The sequence below is a fragment of the Leptodactylus fuscus genome, chromosome 2 (assembly GCF_031893055.1).
Source record: "Leptodactylus fuscus isolate aLepFus1 chromosome 2, aLepFus1.hap2, whole genome shotgun sequence".
NCBI classification, from domain to species: domain Eukaryota; kingdom Metazoa; phylum Chordata; class Amphibia; order Anura; family Leptodactylidae; genus Leptodactylus; species Leptodactylus fuscus.
The window spans coordinates 107,054,973-107,074,834 of NC_134266.1; the positions used below are offsets into that span (position 1 = coordinate 107,054,973).

A 19,862-nucleotide genomic window follows, 5' to 3' on the forward strand; every position below is an offset into this window, starting at 1 on the left:
CCCAACCATTCTCTTCATTCTGCCAATGACCTTAGCCTTGTATTCTCAGTTATCCAAACATCCCACTCCCATCTCCAAGACTTTTCTGAAGTTGCACAGGTTCTCCGGAAATCTTTACCCCAGACAATCAGATTAATACTCAACTACGGCAGCTTCAAGTGCTGCAGAATATGTGGCGTTATATAAATAAAATTATTATTATATGTTATAATTACATGGGAATAACCCTATTATTTTATGTTAAGAAGATTAGCAGTTTGAATGTTTTGAAATACCTGTATTTCTGTGTTTCCACCATCCAATAATCTTATGGCCAATAAAATACTTTCTTGAAAAATTTTATCATTTTTGGAACTCATTATTAGGTCAGCCACAAGCTTTGTTGCTCCCTCTCGGTCCAGCTTACATTGAATTGGTGCTATAGCAGACCAGTCCTGGTCCTGACCTGTCAAGAAAATTGACAATATGAAAAAAAAAAAAAAAGTATATATTTAAAATATGTCATAAAACTGAAAATACATAGAAATAACAAAGAACAATAGAAAGCTACAGTTTAGGAATATGGGTTTTATACACATTGTAGACATTTTTAAGTACAAATGGCAATGTCGTTCCTGCACTGGAACAATGAGGGCCTTAAAAAATGCTGATTTATTAGGCAGGTGAAGTGTTTATTACCAGTAGCAAAGTTGTCAGTTGTCTCGCCTTTAGTACTTGAGTTCTTGTTTTGCAAGTAATTATTTAGAAGGGTTTTCCTTAGTAAATTTCCCTATGGGGACAGAAGGAAAAATTGAGTCAGACAGAACGGGAGGAAAATATAAATTGCAGAATTCATTCACAAGGATGTTGAAAAACTGTGTACTAATAATGAACATGCTGAGCTGGTGGAGATGCTGGTTATCTGTATACCGATAATGAACAAAGTGCTCTCTATAAAGATGCTGAGAACCATTAAGTTCTAATAGGGAGTTGATTCTCAGATTTAACTATTACACAGAATTGAACATTCTACTGTATGTGAGAGTCCGTTTAGGTAATAAAAATGTATATTGTAAATATGCACATAGTTCTTTACCACTATATATATATATATATATATATATATATATATATATATATACATACATACACATGGTATAATATATTTTACAATAGAGTTGCCACTTGATGACATATGACATATGATTTACAAGTATTCACAGGTAAAACCTATTCTGCCACTGAGAGAATCTTTAAACTTCCCCTATCAAATACTGAAGACCTGTACCATGGATAGGTCATCAATATACAACGACATGTTCAGCTGTGTTATATGCCTTTTAAATATACTAATAACTAGAGATGAGCGAGTAGTATTCGATCGAGTAGGTATTCGATCGAATACTACGGTATTCGAAATACTCGTACTCGATCCAGTACCACTTGCTATTCGAATGTAAAAGTTCGATGCAGAACCAGCATTGATTGGCCGAATGCTATACAGTCGGCCAATCAACGCTGGTTCTTCTCCTACCTTTAGAAGTCTTCTCCGTGCAGCTTCCCCGCGGCGTCTTCCGGCTCTGAATTCACTCTGCCAGGCATCGGGCCTGGGCAGAGCCGACTGCGCATGCCCGCACTACATTTTCTTGTAGTGTGGGCATGCGCAGTCAGCTCTGCCCAGGCCCGATGCCTGGCAAAGTGAATTCAGAGCCGGAAGATGCCGCGGGGAAGCTGCTCGGAGAAGACTTCTCGGAGGATCCAGCCCGACCCTCACTCGTGGACTTGGTAAGTATAATTTGATCGAACGTTGCCTACCCCTGAAATGAGCATTTCCCCCCCCCCATAGAGTATAATAGGGTTCGATATTCGATTTGAGTAGTCGAATATTGAGGGGCTACTCGAAACGAATATCGAATCTCAAACATTTTACTGTTCGCTCATCTCTACTAATAACATATTGCTTCTACTTTCCCTGTTTTTGTATCACTGATTAAAGTTGTGCTTTTCTATCTACACATTACCAAATTAAGAATTGTCCAAGTTAACTCAAGATAACAGTAGCAAAGTAATGTACACAGGTGCATTATAAATATAGACTTAAGTTATGATCACACTACTTTTATTTCTTGGCTAGTTTCGTTTCTTAGCTTTGGAGGTATTCAACAAAATTTTACTTTCTAAAGCATTTTTACTTCATGATTATTTTATGTAGCTTGCTGCAATACTTCATTTTGGTTTATGGAAGTACTTTCACCAAACTATTACAAACTGAGAGTTTTTCCTTAGGTTTCCATGTGTATAAAGAATGGTACTATATTAAAAAAAATAAAATAAAACTCCCAACCTAGGTTTTATGGCCTGGAAGAGCTACATGACAATTTCTCACTTGCTATTTTTATTCATACTGTTGTTATTCCTTAGGCTACTAAGCTGTTACAAAGTAAAATTATAGCAAAATAAAATTTTTCATTTGTGCAAAGAAGTTTTTTTTACAAATGAGTTTGAAGTAAAATATAAGTTGAAAGGCTGGGTTTAAAGGCTCACAAAGACAACCACATGCATTTCAGCCAACAATACTTTCTGCATTGTGAAATGGTATTTCTCAGACTGCACAGTTCGGTGTGAAGTGCTGTATGCCTGACCAAGTATTCCATTAAAGCAATGCTTCTAGAACAAAACACTATTTAGAATAAGGCACAGTCAGGCAATCCTTTTCCAGCTATCACACAATCAACAGAGAGAGCAATGAGAAGGCAGCTCCAACAATTTTTATAGGGTAAATTATGCCAGAATAGGTAGCATGCCACACAGAAATATAAAGACTAGAGATGAGCGAACAGTAAAATGTTCGAGATTCGATATTCGTTTCGAGTAGCCCCCTAACATATTAAGAACGGTATCGATCTGTAATATTCTTTACAGTATGTAATATGCTATATTATACTAAAAAATATAGAATTGAAAAGAAAGGTAGACTGAATACTATTAATAAAATAGGGTTTACATCATAACATAGGTTGATGGACATTGTGTTTTTATCCAACCTTATAAATTGTGTTACTATTAGAGATGAGCGAACAATAAAATGTCCGAGGCTCAATATTCATTTTGAGTAGCCCCTCAATATTCGACTACTCAAATCGAATATCAAACCCTATTATACTCTATGGGGGGAAAATGCTCGTTTCAGGGGTAGGCAACATTCGATCAAATTATACTTACCAAGTCCACGAGTGAGGGTCGGGCTGGATCCTCCGAGAAGTCTTCTCCGTGCAGCGTCCCCGCGGCATCTTCCGGCTCTGAATTCACTCTGCCAGGCATCGGGCCTGGGCAGAGCTGACTGCGCATGTCCGCTCTACAAGAAAATGTAGTGCGGGCATGCGCAGTCGGCTCTGCCCAGGCCCGATGCCTGGCAGAGTGAATTCAGAGCCGGAAGACGCCACGGAGAAGCTGCACGGAGAAGACTTCTAAAGGTAGGAGAAGAACCAGCGTTGATTGGCCGACTGTATAGCATTCGGTCAATGCTGGTTCTGCATCAAACATTTCCATTCGAATAGCGAGTGGTACTCGATCGAGTACGAGTATTTCGAATACCGTAGTATTCGATCGAATACCTACTCGATCGAATACTACTCGCTCATCTCTAATAAAGACGTCTGGAAACTAGAGTACAGTCCAGTAAGTCAGAATCCACAAACAAAAATATCCCACAGAATAAGGTGTAGTCCATTAGGGTAGGCTACACAGGAAGGAAATTAAGACCACAGGAGAATCATTTGGGTACTGGTTGTAGTATCAAACCCCTTCTTCAACATACAAGCTCATCAGGGTCATATATCTTTTTCTTCTATCTTTGAAGATGCTGGGCTCAACCACAGGGCCTCCCAGGGATCTCCATCCACTTCATTCAGGAAAATAGGCTGCAGAAAAAGCACCCTTCTCCAATAGGTATTCATCAACAATTATTTCAATATATCTCGCCAGAAATATTTAGAGGATCTGGCCGCAACTTCAATTTCTCACTCTTAAGGTGGTCCTCATGCAATTCTCTTCAGTATGCCTTAGAATGATGGCTTTAGTTTCAGTTCTCATTGAGTGAACCTCAAGCACATCTCTGAGGAGTGTAACCAAAACCAACTTCCCTCTCCAATATGCATCCATAAGCCACAAATCTTTAGGATTCCCTCCCAGTCTCTCAAACAAGAATATCTTATTTTTGTATCCCTTAGGGACCTGACCTCAACTTCAGTCTGTATTAAAGGACTATACAGCAGTGCTTGAAAGTTTGAGAACACTTCAGAATTTTCTAAGTTTGTGCACAAATTTCATCTAAAATTATATAAGAAATTTCACACAAGTCCTAAAAATAACGAGAACTAAATCAAAGAAATGAGTCATAACGATAACAATTGATAATTTATTATAAAGAAAATTAAAGAATATCACATATCTGTGAGCAGAAGTATGTAAAACTTTACTTTAACTCTCTTATGTTGCTTTATTTCTTACAATACTTCAGGTCCTTTTATAACATTTCTATTGAATTAAGGTCAAGACTTTGACTAGGCCATTTCAAAATTTTAACTTTTCTCTTCTCTAAACAATTTGGTAGAATGACTTATGTGCTTTTGTAGTTTTCTTGCTGCATGATCCATGTTCTCTTGAGATTCAGCTCATGGACAGATGAATCACGATTTTCAATTAGAATTTGCTGGTATAATTCAGTCTTCATTTTTTCATCAATGATAGCAAGCTGTCTTGGCTCAGATGCCTCAAACAGACCCAAAGCATAATATTGCCACCACCATTTTTCACAGATGGTATGAGGTTTTTATGCTGGAATTGCTAGACTTTCCTTTCTCCATACATATTGCTTCAATGTAAATAAAAAAAACCTTTATTTTGGTCTCATCCATCCACACAAGATTGTTCCAATAGCTGTCTGTCTTGTCCAGGTGATTTTTTTTTCAGCAAACTACAGATGGACAGCAATGATCTTCTTGGAGAACAATCCTACCTATGCACATTTTTATTGTTCAATGTCCTTCTTATGGTAGACTCATGCACATTGCCAGTAGCTAAAGTGAGAAAAGCCTTTAATTATTTAGAGGTTACAATGGGTTCCTTTCTGACCCTGCAGATTATTATACGCCTTGCTCTTGGTGTCATCTTTGGTGTTCAACCAAATTTTCTTGAATTTCATCTATTTTTACACAGTCTCTCTGACTGTGAATTAATGGAGTCCAAACTCTAGAGATGGTTTTGCAACTTTTTCCACCTTGATGATTATCAACAACTCTTCCTGAGGTCCTCAGAAATCTCCTTTAATATGCTAGCCTTCCACAAATAGGTGTTATGAAGATTAGATGTTATGATACCTGTTCTTGAAATAAAACAGGTCATACAATCATACCTGCCATCCCATTTACTGAAATACCAGACTTGAATTTTCCCCTCAACTTATCAGCTAATCCTAAATGTTCACATACAGATATGTGAAATTGGATAATTTTAGTTACGGATAGTTTTAGGGCATAGAAAATTCTGAAGGGTTCACAAACTTTAAAGCATCACTTTATATCACAGATCCCCAAGATATATCTTCATATTTTTGAGAGAGCAGATATCTTAGGGTGGTTTCACATGGAGTTACGCTCCGCTTATTCAGACACGTAATCACGTTTCAAAGTGACCGCTGTAAAACAGAATCCCATAGAATTCAATGTGTGCCCGTCTTACGCGCGCTACACATTGAAATCAATGGGAGGCTTTTAAAGGGGCTCTATCAGCAAAATTATGCTGTATGAGCCCTACATATGCGTGAATAGCCTTTAAAAATGTTATTCAGGCATCGGTAATCATATTTTAAACCCCGCTCCTGTTTTAAAATAAAACTATAAAAACATATATGTAAATCATACCTGAACGTGCACGGTGGGCGGTCGTGCACGATCCGACGTCATCTTCTGGCACTCCTACCTCTTCTTTCTTCTTTTACATATATGTTTTTATGGTTTTATTTTAAAATGGGAGTGGGGTTTAAAATAAGATTACAGATGCCTGAATAGCCTTTTCTAGGCTATTCATGCATATGTGGGGCTCATACAGCATAATTTTTCTGATAGAGTCCCTTTAAACCCATTGATTTCAATGTGTATCGCGAGTAAGACCGGCACACACTGAAGTCTATGGGATTCTGTTTTACAACGGTCACTTTGACACGTGTTTACGTGTCTGAATGAGCGGAGCCCATGCAAGACAGAGGGGAGACGGGGCGCCAGGGCAGGAAGGGCATCAGCCCGGGAATCGAAGGGGGCATGTGCGCAGGGGAGGGGGGAGCCAGGGGCAGGTAGTAGGTAGAGAGGCCGTGGTGCAAAGCGAGGGGCAATGGGGCCGGGGGTGCGCAGGGGTAGGCACGTGTACGCACCGTGAATCAGAAGCGACAGCAATTGGCTAAATATAAGCGGCTCAGCGCCACCGCCAACCCGCAGACAAAGTTGCGGGCACATGCTGATATATATATATATATATATATATATATATATATATATATATATATATATATAGCAATTATTTATTAAGAGATGATGTAAGATTTTATGACACAAGTTTAGTTGGCAGTTGCGTAATGAATTGCGCAATAAAAATGATTATGTTGCAGTTTTATACAGTATGAAAACATGTCGCTACTTCTGGAAAAAATACATTATCGCGAGTACAACTGGAGTATTTGCGGTGATTTAAAAGTAGTAGCTATTCTAACGGGAATGCAGACAGGATAAACAAAGTACTGCTGCTTTATATGCGAATGGGACATCAAGAAGAATTGGCCAATCAGAGACAGAATGCAGCCAGGAAATAAAAACGTTCTTCATCCATCGTTGGTTGATCGTGACAAGATTATCATACCACCACTTCATATAAAGTTGGGACTTACAAAAAATTTTGTCAAGAAATTAGACAGCGACACTGATGCATTTAGGTACCTGCGCAACAAGTTCCCAGGGTTGAGTTATGCAAAGGTAAAAATTCATTCAGACTTGCATCTGGACTTCTTCCCAGAAAACCTAGGTGCAGTCAGCAATGAACATGCGAGCGCTTCCACCAGGACATTTCGGTGATGGAGTCAGGCTATCAGGGTCGGTGAAGTGCAGCGATGTTGGCAGACTACTGTTGGACACTTCAGCATGATTTGTTAACTCATTAGTATAAGCGGAAGTCCATAGCCAAGAAATTTACACCATGAACATATTTAAAGAATATTAGACTTCAAACTGAATTTTTGTTTATCATATAATTATTAGAGATGAGCGAACAGTGTTCTATCGAACTCATGTTCGATCGGATATTAGGCTGTTCGGCATGTTCGAATCGAATCGAACACCGCGTGGTAAAGTGCGCCATTACTCGATTCCCCTCCCACCTTCCCTGGCGCCTTTTTTGCTCCAATAACAGCACAGGGTAGGTGGGACAGGAACTACGACACCGGTGACGTTGAAAAAAGTAGGCAAAACCCATTGGCTGCCGAAAACATGTGACCTCTAATTTAAAAGAACAGCGCCGCCCAGCTTCGCGTCATTCTGAGCTTGCAATTCACCGAGGACGGAGGTTTCCGTCCAGTTAGCTAGGGGTTAGATTCTGGGTAGGCAGGGACAGGCTAGGATAGGAAGGAGAAGACAACCAACAGCTCTTATAAGAGCTAAATTCCAGGGAGAAGCTTGTCAGTGTAACGTGGCACTGACGGGCTCAATCGCCGCAACCCAGCTTTCCCAGGATCCTGAATGGAATACACTGTCAGTGTATTCCCGTATACCCGATATATACCCCCGATACCCGTTCCAACGGTGTGCCCCCCCACCTTCACCCCAGAAATACCCTGCAAGTCCCCTAGCAATAGGATTGGGGCTATATACACCCACTATTTTTGCTACTGCCATATAGTGCCATTGTCTCACTGGGAATTCAAAGAATATATTGGGCTTACATATAACTTCAATTCCAGGGAGAAGCTTGTCAGTGTAACGTGGCACTGACGGGCTCAATCGCCGCAACCCAGCTTTCCCAGGATCCTGAATGGAACACACTGACAGTGTATTCCCGTATACCCCATATATACACCCCAAATCCCCGTTCCAACGGTGTGCCCCCCCACCTTCACCTCAGAAATACCCTGCAAGTCCCCTAGCAATAGAATTGGGGCTATATACACCCACAATTTTTGCTACTGGTATATAGTGCCATTGTCTGACTGGGAATTCAAAGAATATATTGGGGTGACGTGCACCCACAATTTTTGCTACTGCTATACAGTGCCATTGTCTCACTGGGAATTCAAAGAATATATGGGGGTTATGTGCACCCACAATTTTTAATACTGGTATACAGTGCCATTGTCTGACTGGGAATTCAAAGAATATATGGGGGTTACGTGCACCCACAATTTTTAATACTGCTATACAGTGCCATTGTCTGACTGGGAATTCAAAGAATATATGGGGGTTACGTGCACCCACAATTTTTAATACTGCTATACAGTTCCTTTGTCTCACTGGGAATTCAAAGAATATATGGGGGTTATGTGCACCCACAATTTTTAATACTGGTATACAGTGCCATTGTCTGACTGGGAATTCAAAGAATATATGGGGGTTATGTGCACCCACAATTTTTACTACTGGTATACAGTGCCATTGTCTGACTGGGAATTCAAAGAATATATGGGGGTTATGTGCACCCACAATTTTTAATACTGGTATATAGTGCCATTGTCTGACTGGGAATTCAAAGAATATATGGGGGTTACGTGCACCCACAATTTTTACTACTGGTATACAGTGCCATTGTCTGACTGGGAATTCAAAGAATATATGGGGGTTACGTGCACCCACAATTTTTAATACTGCTATACAGTTCCATTGTCTCACTGGGAATTCAAAGAATATATGGGGGTTATGTGCACCCACAATTTTTAATACTGGTATACAGTGCCATTGTCTGACTGGGAATTCAAAGAATATATGGGGGTTACGTGCACCCACAATTTTTAATACTGCTATACAGTTCCATTGTCTCACTGGGAATTCAAAGAATATATGGGGGTTATGTGCACCCACAATTTTTAATACTGGTATATAGTGCCATTGTCTGACTGGGAATTCAAAGAATATATGGGGGTTACGTGCACCCACAATTTTTGCTACTGCTATACAGTTCCATTGTCTCACTGGGAATTCAAAGAATATATGGGGGTTATGTGCACCCACAATTTTTAATACTGGTATACAGTGCCATTGTCTGACTGGGAATTCAAAGAATATATGGGGGTTACGTGCACCCACAATTTTTAATACTGCTATACAGTTCCTTTGTCTCACTGGGAATTCAAAGAATATATGGGGGTTATGTGCACCCACAATTTTTAATACTGGTATACAGTGCCATTGTCTGACTGGGAATTCAAAGAATATATGGGGGTTATGTGCACCCACAATTTTTAATACTGGTATACAGTGCCATTGTCTGACTGGGAATTCAAAGAATATATGGGGGTTATGTGCACCCACAATTTTTAATACTGGTATACAGTGCCATTGTCTGACTGGGAATTCAAAGAATATATTGGGGTTATGTGCACCCACAATTTTTACTACTGGTATATAGTGCCATTGTCTGACTGGGAATTCAAAGAATATATGGGGGTTATGTGCACCCACAATTTTTAATACTGGTATACAGTGCCATTGTCTGACTGGGAATTCAAAGAATATATGGGGGTTACGTGCACCCACAATTTTTAATACTGCTATACAGTTCCTTTGTCTCACTGGGAATTCAAAGAATATATGGGGGTTATGTGCACCCACAATTTTTAATACTGGTATACAGTGCCATTGTCTGACTGGGAATTCAAAGAATATATGGGGGTTATGTGCACCCACAATTTTTAATACTGGTATACAGTGCCATTGTCTGACTGGGAATTCAAAGAATATATGGGGGTTATGTGCACCCACAATTTTTACTACTGGTATACAGTGCCATTGTCTGACTGGGAATTCAAAGAATATATTGGGGTGACGTGCACCCACAATTTTTAATACTGGTATACAGTGCCATTGTCTGACTGGGAATTCAAAGAATATATGGGGGTTACGTGCACCCACAATTTTTACTACTGGTATACAGTGCCATTGTCTGACTGGGAATTCAAAGAATATATGGGGGTTACGTGCACCCACAATTTTTAATACTGCTATACAGTTCCATTGTCTCACTGGGAATTCAAAGAATATATGGGGGTTATGTGCACCCACAATTTTTAATACTGGTATACAGTGCCATTGTCTGACTGGGAATTCAAAGAATATATGGGGGTTACGTGCACCCACAATTTTTAATACTGCTATACAGTTCCATTGTCTCACTGGGAATTCAAAGAATATATGGGGGTTATGTGCACCCACAATTTTTAATACTGGTATATAGTGCCATTGTCTGACTGGGAATTCAAAGAATATATGGGGGTTACGTGCACCCACAATTTTTGCTACTGCTATACAGTTCCATTGTCTCACTGGGAATTCAAAGAATATATGGGGGTTATGTGCACCCACAATTTTTAATACTGGTATACAGTGCCATTGTCTGACTGGGAATTCAAAGAATATATGGGGGTTACGTGCACCCACAATTTTTAATACTGCTATACAGTTCCTTTGTCTCACTGGGAATTCAAAGAATATATGGGGGTTATGTGCACCCACAATTTTTAATACTGGTATACAGTGCCATTGTCTGACTGGGAATTCAAAGAATATATTGGGGTTATGTGCACCCACAATTTTTACTACTGGTATATAGTGCCATTGTCTGACTGGGAATTCAAAGAATATATGGGGGTTATGTGCACCCACAATTTTTAATACTGGTATACAGTGCCATTGTCTGACTGGGAATTCAAAGAATATATTGGGGTTATGTGCACCCACAATTTTTACTACTGGTATATAGTGCCATTGTCTGACTGGGAATTCAAAGAATATATGGGGGTTATGTGCACCCACAATTTTTAATACTGGTATACAGTGCCATTGTCTGACTGGGAATTCAAAGAATATATGGGGGTTATGTGCACCCACAATTTTTAATACTGGTATACAGTGCCATTGTCTGACTGGGAATTCAAAGAATATATGGGGGTTACGTGCACCCACAATTTTTAATACTGCTATACAGTTCCTTTGTCTCACTGGGAATTCAAAGAATATATGGGGGTTATGTGCACCCACAATTTTTAATACTGGTATACAGTGCCATTGTCTGACTGGGAATTCAAAGAATATATTGGGGTTATGTGCACCCACAATTTTTACTACTGGTATATAGTGCCATTGTCTGACTGGGAATTCAAAGAATATATGGGGGTTATGTGCACCCACAATTTTTAATACTGGTATACAGTGCCAATGTCTGACTGGGAATTCAAAGAATATATGGGGGTTACGTGCACCCACAATTTTTAATACTGCTATACAGTTCCTTTGTCTCACTGGGAATTCAAAGAATATATGGGGGTTATGTGCACCCACAATTTTTAATACTGGTATACAGTGCCATTGTCTGACTGGGAATTCAAAGAATATATGGGGGTTATGTGCACCCACAATTTTTAATACTGGTATACAGTGCCATTGTCTGACTGGGAATTCAAAGAATATATGGGGGTTACGTGCACCCACAATTTTTAATACTGCTATACAGTTCCTTTGTCTCACTGGGAATTCAAAGAATATATGGGGGTTATGTGCACCCACAATTTTTAATACTGGTATACAGTGCCATTGTCTGACTGGGAATTCAAAGAATATATGGGGGTTATGTGCACCCACAATTTTTAATACTGGTATACAGTGCCATTGTCTGACTGGGAATTCAAAGAATATATTGGGGTTATGTGCACCCACAATTTTTACTACTGGTATATAGTGCCATTGTCTGACTGGGAATTCAAAGAATATATGGGGGTTATGTGCACCCACAATTTTTAATACTGGTATACAGTGCCATTGTCTGACTGGGAATTCAAAGAATATATTGGGGTTATGTGCACCCACAATTTTTACTACTGGTATATAGTGCCATTGTCTGACTGGGAATTCAAAGAATATATGGGGGTTATGTGCACCCACAATTTTTAATACTGGTATACAGTGCCATTGTCTGACTGGGAATTCAAAGAATATATGGGGGTTACGTGCACCCACAATTTTTAATACTGCTATACAGTTCCTTTGTCTCACTGGGAATTCAAAGAATATATGGGGGTTATGTGCACCCACAATTTTTAATACTGGTATACAGTGCCATTGTCTGACTGGGAATTCAAAGAATATATGGGGGTTATGTGCACCCACAATTTTTAATACTGGTATACAGTGCCATTGTCTGACTGGGAATTCAAAGAATATATTGGGGTTATGTGCACCCACAATTTTTACTACTGGTATATAGTGCCATTGTCTGACTGGGAATTCAAAGAATATATGGGGGTTATGTGCACCCACAATTTTTAATACTGGTATACAGTGCCATTGTCTGACTGGGAATTCAAAGAATATATTGGGGTTATGTGCACCCACAATTTTTACTACTGGTATATAGTGCCATTGTCTGACTGGGAATTCAAAGAATATATGGGGGTTATGTGCACCCACAATTTTTAATACTGGTATACAGTGCCATTGTCTGACTGGGAATTCAAAGAATATATGGGGGTTACGTGCACCCACAATTTTTAATACTGCTATACAGTTCCTTTGTCTCACTGGGAATTCAAAGAATATATGGGGGTTATGTGCACCCACAATTTTTAATACTGGTATACAGTGCCATTGTCTGACTGGGAATTCAAAGAATATATTGGGGTTATGTGCACCCACAATTTTTACTACTGGTATATAGTGCCATTGTCTGACTGGGAATTCAAAGAATATATGGGGGTTATGTGTACCCACAATTTTTAATACTGGTATACAGTGCCATTGTCTGACTGGGAATTCAAAGAATATATGGGGGTTACGTGCACCCACAATTTTTAATACTGCTATACAGTTCCTTTGTCTCACTGGGAATTCAAAGAATATATGGGGGTTATGTGCACCCACAATTTTTAATACTGGTATACAGTGCCATTGTCTGACTGGGAATTCAAAGAATATATTGGGGTTATGTGCACCCACAATTTTTACTACTGGTATATAGTGCCATTGTCTGACTGGGAATTCAAAGAATATATGGGGGTTATGTGCACCCACAATTTTTACTACTGGTATACAGTGCCATTGTCTGACTGGGAATTCAAAGAATATATGGGGGTTACGTGCACCCACAATTTTTAATACTGCTATACAGTTCCTTTGTCTCACTGGGAATTCAAAGAATATATGGGGGTTATGTGTTATGTGCACCCACAATTTTTACTACTGGTATACAGTGCCATTGTCTGACTGGGAATTCAAAGAATATATGGGGGTTATGTGCACCCACAATTTTTAATACTGGTATACAGTGCCATTGTCTGACTGGGAATTCAAAGAATATATTGGGGTTATGTGCACCCACAATTTTTACTACTGGTATATAGTGCCATTGTCTGACTGGGAATTCAAAGAATATATGGGGGTTATGTGCACCCACAATTTTTAATACTGGTATACAGTGCCATTGTCTGACTGGGAATTCAAAGAATATATGGGGGTTATGTGCACCCACAATTTTTAATACTGGTATACAGTGCCATTGTCTGACTGGGAATTCAAAGAATATATTGGGGTTATGTGCACCCACAATTTTTACTACTGGTATATAGTGCCATTGTCTGACTGGGAATTCAAAGAATATATGGGGGTTATGTGCACCCACAATTTTTAATACTGGTATACAGTGCCATTGTCTGACTGGGAATTCAAAGAATATATTGGGGTTATGTGCACCCACAATTTTTACTACTGGTATATAGTGCCATTGTCTGACTGGGAATTCAAAGAATATATGGGGGTTATGTGCACCCACAATTTTTAATACTGGTATACAGTGCCATTGTCTGACTGGGAATTCAAAGAATATATGGGGGTTACGTGCACCCACAATTTTTAATACTGCTATACAGTTCCTTTGTCTCACTGGGAATTCAAAGAATATATGGGGGTTATGTGCACCCACAATTTTTAATACTGGTATACAGTGCCATTGTCTGACTGGGAATTCAAAGAATATATTGGGGTTATGTGCACCCACAATTTTTACTACTGGTATATAGTGCCATTGTCTGACTGGGAATTCAAAGAATATATGGGGGTTATGTGTACCCACAATTTTTAATACTGGTATACAGTGCCATTGTCTGACTGGGAATTCAAAGAATATATGGGGGTTACGTGCACCCACAATTTTTAATACTGCTATACAGTTCCTTTGTCTCACTGGGAATTCAAAGAATATATGGGGGTTATGTGCACCCACAATTTTTAATACTGGTATACAGTGCCATTGTCTGACTGGGAATTCAAAGAATATATTGGGGTTATGTGCACCCACAATTTTTACTACTGGTATATAGTGCCATTGTCTGACTGGGAATTCAAAGAATATATGGGGGTTATGTGCACCCACAATTTTTACTACTGGTATACAGTGCCATTGTCTGACTGGGAATTCAAAGAATATATTGGGGTTATGTGCACCCACAATTTTTACTACTGGTATACAGTGCCATTGTCTGACTGGGAATTCAAAGAATATATGGGGGTTACGTGCACCCACAATTTTTAATACTGCTATACAGTTCCTTTGTCTCACTGGGAATTCAAAGAATATATGGGGGTTATGTGCACCCACAATTTTTAATACTGGTATACAGTGCCATTGTCTGACTGGGAATTCAAAGAATATATGGGGGTTATGTGCACCCACAATTTTTAATACTGGTATACAGTGCCATTGTCTGACTGGGAATTCAAAGAATATATGGGGGTTATGTGCACCCACAATTTTTACTACTGGTATACAGTGCCATTGTCTGACTGGGAATTCAAAGAATATATTGGGGTGACGTGCACCCACAATTTTTAATACTGGTATACAGTGCCATTGTCTGACTGGGAATTCAAAGAATATATGGGGGTTACGTGCACCCACAATTTTTACTACTGGTATACAGTGCCATTGTCTGACTGGGAATTCAAAGAATATATGGGGGTTACGTGCACCCACAATTTTTAATACTGCTATACAGTTCCATTGTCTCACTGGGAATTCAAAGAATATATGGGGGTTATGTGCACCCACAATTTTTAATACTGGTATACAGTGCCATTGTCTGACTGGGAATTCAAAGAATATATGGGGGTTACGTGCACCCACAATTTTTAATACTGCTATACAGTTCCATTGTCTCACTGGGAATTCAAAGAATATATGGGGGTTATGTGCACCCACAATTTTTAATACTGGTATATAGTGCCATTGTCTGACTGGGAATTCAAAGAATATATGGGGGTTACGTGCACCCACAATTTTTGCTACTGCTATACAGTTCCATTGTCTCACTGGGAATTCAAAGAATATATGGGGGTTATGTGCACCCACAATTTTTAATACTGGTATACAGTGCCATTGTCTGACTGGGAATTCAAAGAATATATGGGGGTTACGTGCACCCACAATTTTTAATACTGCTATACAGTTCCTTTGTCTCACTGGGAATTCAAAGAATATATGGGGGTTATGTGCACCCACAATTTTTAATACTGGTATACAGTGCCATTGTCTGACTGGGAATTCAAAGAATATATTGGGGTTATGTGCACCCACAATTTTTACTACTGGTATACAGTGCCATTGTCTGACTGGGAATTCAAAGAATATATGGGGGTTATGTGCACCCACAATTTTTACTACTGGTATATAGTGCCATTGTCTGACTGGGAATTCAAAGAATATATGGGGGTTATGTGCACCCACAATTTTTAATACTGGTATACAGTGCCATTGTCTGACTGGGAATTCAAAGAATATATTGGGGTTATGTGCACCCACAATTTTTACTACTGGTATATAGTGCCATTGTCTGACTGGGAATTCAAAGAATATATGGGGGTTATGTGCACCCACAATTTTTAATACTGGTATACAGTGCCATTGTCTGACTGGGAATTCAAAGAATATATGGGGGTTATGTGCACCCACAATTTTTAATACTGGTATACAGTGCCATTGTCTGACTGGGAATTCAAAGAATATATGGGGGTTACGTGCACCCACAATTTTTAATACTGCTATACAGTTCCTTTGTCTCACTGGGAATTCAAAGAATATATGGGGGTTATGTGCACCCACAATTTTTAATACTGGTATACAGTGCCATTGTCTGACTGGGAATTCAAAGAATATATTGGGGTTATGTGCACCCACAATTTTTACTACTGGTATATAGTGCCATTGTCTGACTGGGAATTCAAAGAATATATGGGGGTTATGTGCACCCACAATTTTTAATACTGCTATACAGTTCCTTTGTCTCACTGGGAATTCAAAGAATATATGGGGGTTACGTGCACCCACAATTTTTAATACTGGTATACAGTGCCATTGTCTGACTGGGAATTCAAAGAATATATGGGGGTTATGTGCACCCACAATTTTTAATACTGGTATACAGTGCCATTGTCTGACTGGGAATTCAAAGAATATATGGGGGTTATGTGCACCCACAATTTTTAATACTGGTATACAGTGCCATTGTCTGACTGGGAATTCAAAGAATATATGGGGGTTACGTGCACCCACAATTTTTAATACTGGTATACAGTGCCATTGTCTGACTGGGAATTCAAAGAATATATGGGGGTTATGTGCACCCACAATTTTTAATACTGGTATACAGTGCCATTGTCTGACTGGGAATTCAAAGAATATATGGGGGTTATGTGCACCCACAATTTTTAATACTGGTATACAGTGCCATTGTCTGACTGGGAATTCAAAGAATATATTGGGGTTATGTGCACCCACAATTTTTACTACTGGTATATAGTGCCATTGTCTGACTGGGAATTCAAAGAATATATGGGGGTTATGTGCACCCACAATTTTTAATACTGGTATACAGTGCCATTGTCTGACTGGGAATTCAAAGAATATATTGGGGTTATGTGCACCCACAATTTTTACTACTGGTATATAGTGCCATTGTCTGACTGGGAATTCAAAGAATATATGGGGGTTATGTGCACCCACAATTTTTAATACTGGTATACAGTGCCATTGTCTGACTGGGAATTCAAAGAATATATGGGGGTTACGTGCACCCACAATTTTTAATACTGCTATACAGTTCCTTTGTCTCACTGGGAATTCAAAGAATATATGGGGGTTATGTGCACCCACAATTTTTAATACTGGTATACAGTGCCATTGTCTGACTGGGAATTCAAAGACTATATGGGGGTTATGTGCACCCACAATTTTTAATACTGGTATACAGTGCCATTGTCTGACTGGGAATTCAAAGAATATATTGGGGTTATGTGCACCCACAATTTTTACTACTGGTATATAGTGCCATTGTCTGACTGGGAATTCAAAGAATATATGGGGGTTATGTGCACCCACAATTTTTAATACTGGTATACAGTGCCATTGTCTGACTGGGAATTCAAAGAATATATTGGGGTTATGTGCACCCACAATTTTTACTACTGGTATATAGTGCCATTGTCTGACTGGGAATTCAAAGAATATATGGGGGTTATGTGCACCCACAATTTTTAATACTGGTATACAGTGCCATTGTCTGACTGGGAATTCAAAGAATATATGGGGGTTACGTGCACCCACAATTTTTAATACTGCTATACAGTTCCTTTGTCTCACTGGGAATTCAAAGAATATATGGGGGTTATGTGCACCCACAATTTTTACTACTGGTATATAGTGCCATTGTCTGACTGGGAATTCAAAGAATATATGGGGGTTATGTGTACCCACAATTTTTAATACTGGTATACAGTGCCATTGTCTGACTGGGAATTCAAAGAATATATGGGGGTTATGTGTACCCACAATTTTTAATACTGGTATACAGTGCCATTGTCTGACTGGGAATTCAAAGAATATATGGGGGTTACGTGCACCCACAATTTTTAATACTGCTATACAGTTCCTTTGTCTCACTGGGAATTCAAAGAATATATGGGGGTTATGTGCACCCACAATTTTTACTACTGGTATACAGTGCCATTGTCTGACTGGGAATTCAAAGAATATATGGGGGTTATGTGCACCCACAATTTTTACTACTGGTATACAGTGCCATTGTCTGACTGGGAATTCAAAGAATATATGGGGGTTATGTGCACCCACAATTTTTAATACTGGTATACAGTGCCATTGTCTGACTGGGAATTCAAAGAATATATGGGGGTTATGTGCACCCACAATTTTTAATACTGGTATACAGTGCCATTGTCTGACTGGGAATTCAAAGAATATATGGGGGTTATGTGCACCCACAATTTTTAATACTGGTATACAGTGCCATTGTCTGACTGGGAATTCAAAGAATATATTGGGGTTATGTGCACCCACAATTTTTACTACTGGTATATAGTGCCATTGTCTGACTGGGAATTCAAAGAATATATGGGGGTTATGTGCACCCACAATTTTTAATACTGGTATACAGTGCCATTGTCTGACTGGGAATTCAAAGAATATATTGGGGTTATGTGCACCCACAATTTTTACTACTGGTATATAGTGCCATTGTCTGACTGGGAATTCAAAGAATATATGGGGGTTATGTGCACCCACAATTTTTAATACTGGTATACAGTGCCATTGTCTGACTGGGAATTCAAAGAATATATGGGGGTTACGTGCACCCACAATTTTTAATACTGCTATACAGTTCCTTTGTCTCACTGGGAATTCAAAGAATATATGGGGGTTATGTGCACCCACAATTTTTAATACTGGTATACAGTGCCATTGTCTGACTGGGAATTCAAAGAATATATTGGGGTTATGTGCACCCACAATTTTTACTACTGGTATATAGTGCCATTGTCTGACTGGGAATTCAAAGAATATATGGGGGTTATGTGTACCCACAATTTTTAATACTGGTATACAGTGCCATTGTCTGACTGGGAATTCAAAGAATATATGGGGGTTACGTGCACCCACAATTTTTAATACTGCTATACAGTTCCTTTGTCTCACTGGGAATTCAAAGAATATATGGGGGTTATGTGCACCCACAATTTTTAATACTGGTATACAGTGCCATTGTCTGACTGGGAATTCAAAGAATATATTGGGGTTATGTGCACCCACAATTTTTACTACTGGTATATAGTGCCATTGTCTGACTGGGAATTCAAAGAATATATGGGGGTTATGTGCACCCACAATTTTTACTACTGGTATACAGTGCCATTGTCTGACTGGGAATTCAAAGAATATATGGGGGTTACGTGCACCCACAATTTTTAATACTGCTATACAGTTCCTTTGTCTCACTGGGAATTCAAAGAATATATGGGGGTTATGTGCACCCACAATTTTTACTACTGGTATACAGTGCCATTGTCTGACTGGGAATTCAAAGAATATATTGGGGTTATGTGCACCCACAATTTTTACTACTGGTATACAGTGCCATTGTCTGACTGGGAATTCAAAGAATATATGGGGGTTACGTGCACCCACAATTTTTAATACTGCTATACAGTTCCTTTGTCTCACTGGGAATTCAAAGACTATATGGGGGTTATGTGCACCCACAATTTTTACTACTGGTATACAGTGCCATTGTCTGACTG

At 39.1% G+C, this 19,862-nt stretch overlaps 1 protein-coding gene across 2 annotated transcripts in view; it reads right to left on the reverse strand.

Moving 5' to 3' along the window:
• Positions 1-19,862, reverse strand: part of ITPR3 (inositol 1,4,5-trisphosphate receptor type 3) — a 356,707-nt gene that overhangs the window by 175,819 nt on the left and 161,026 nt on the right. For both annotated transcript variants that reach the window (XM_075264237.1, XM_075264236.1), the window contains exons 38-39: positions 679-769; positions 276-445 (exon numbers count right to left, since the gene is read on the reverse strand). In XM_075264237.1, coding sequence (XP_075120338.1) covers positions 276-445; positions 679-769 — 261 coding nt within the window. The remainder of the gene's footprint in view (positions 1-275; positions 446-678; positions 770-19,862) is intronic.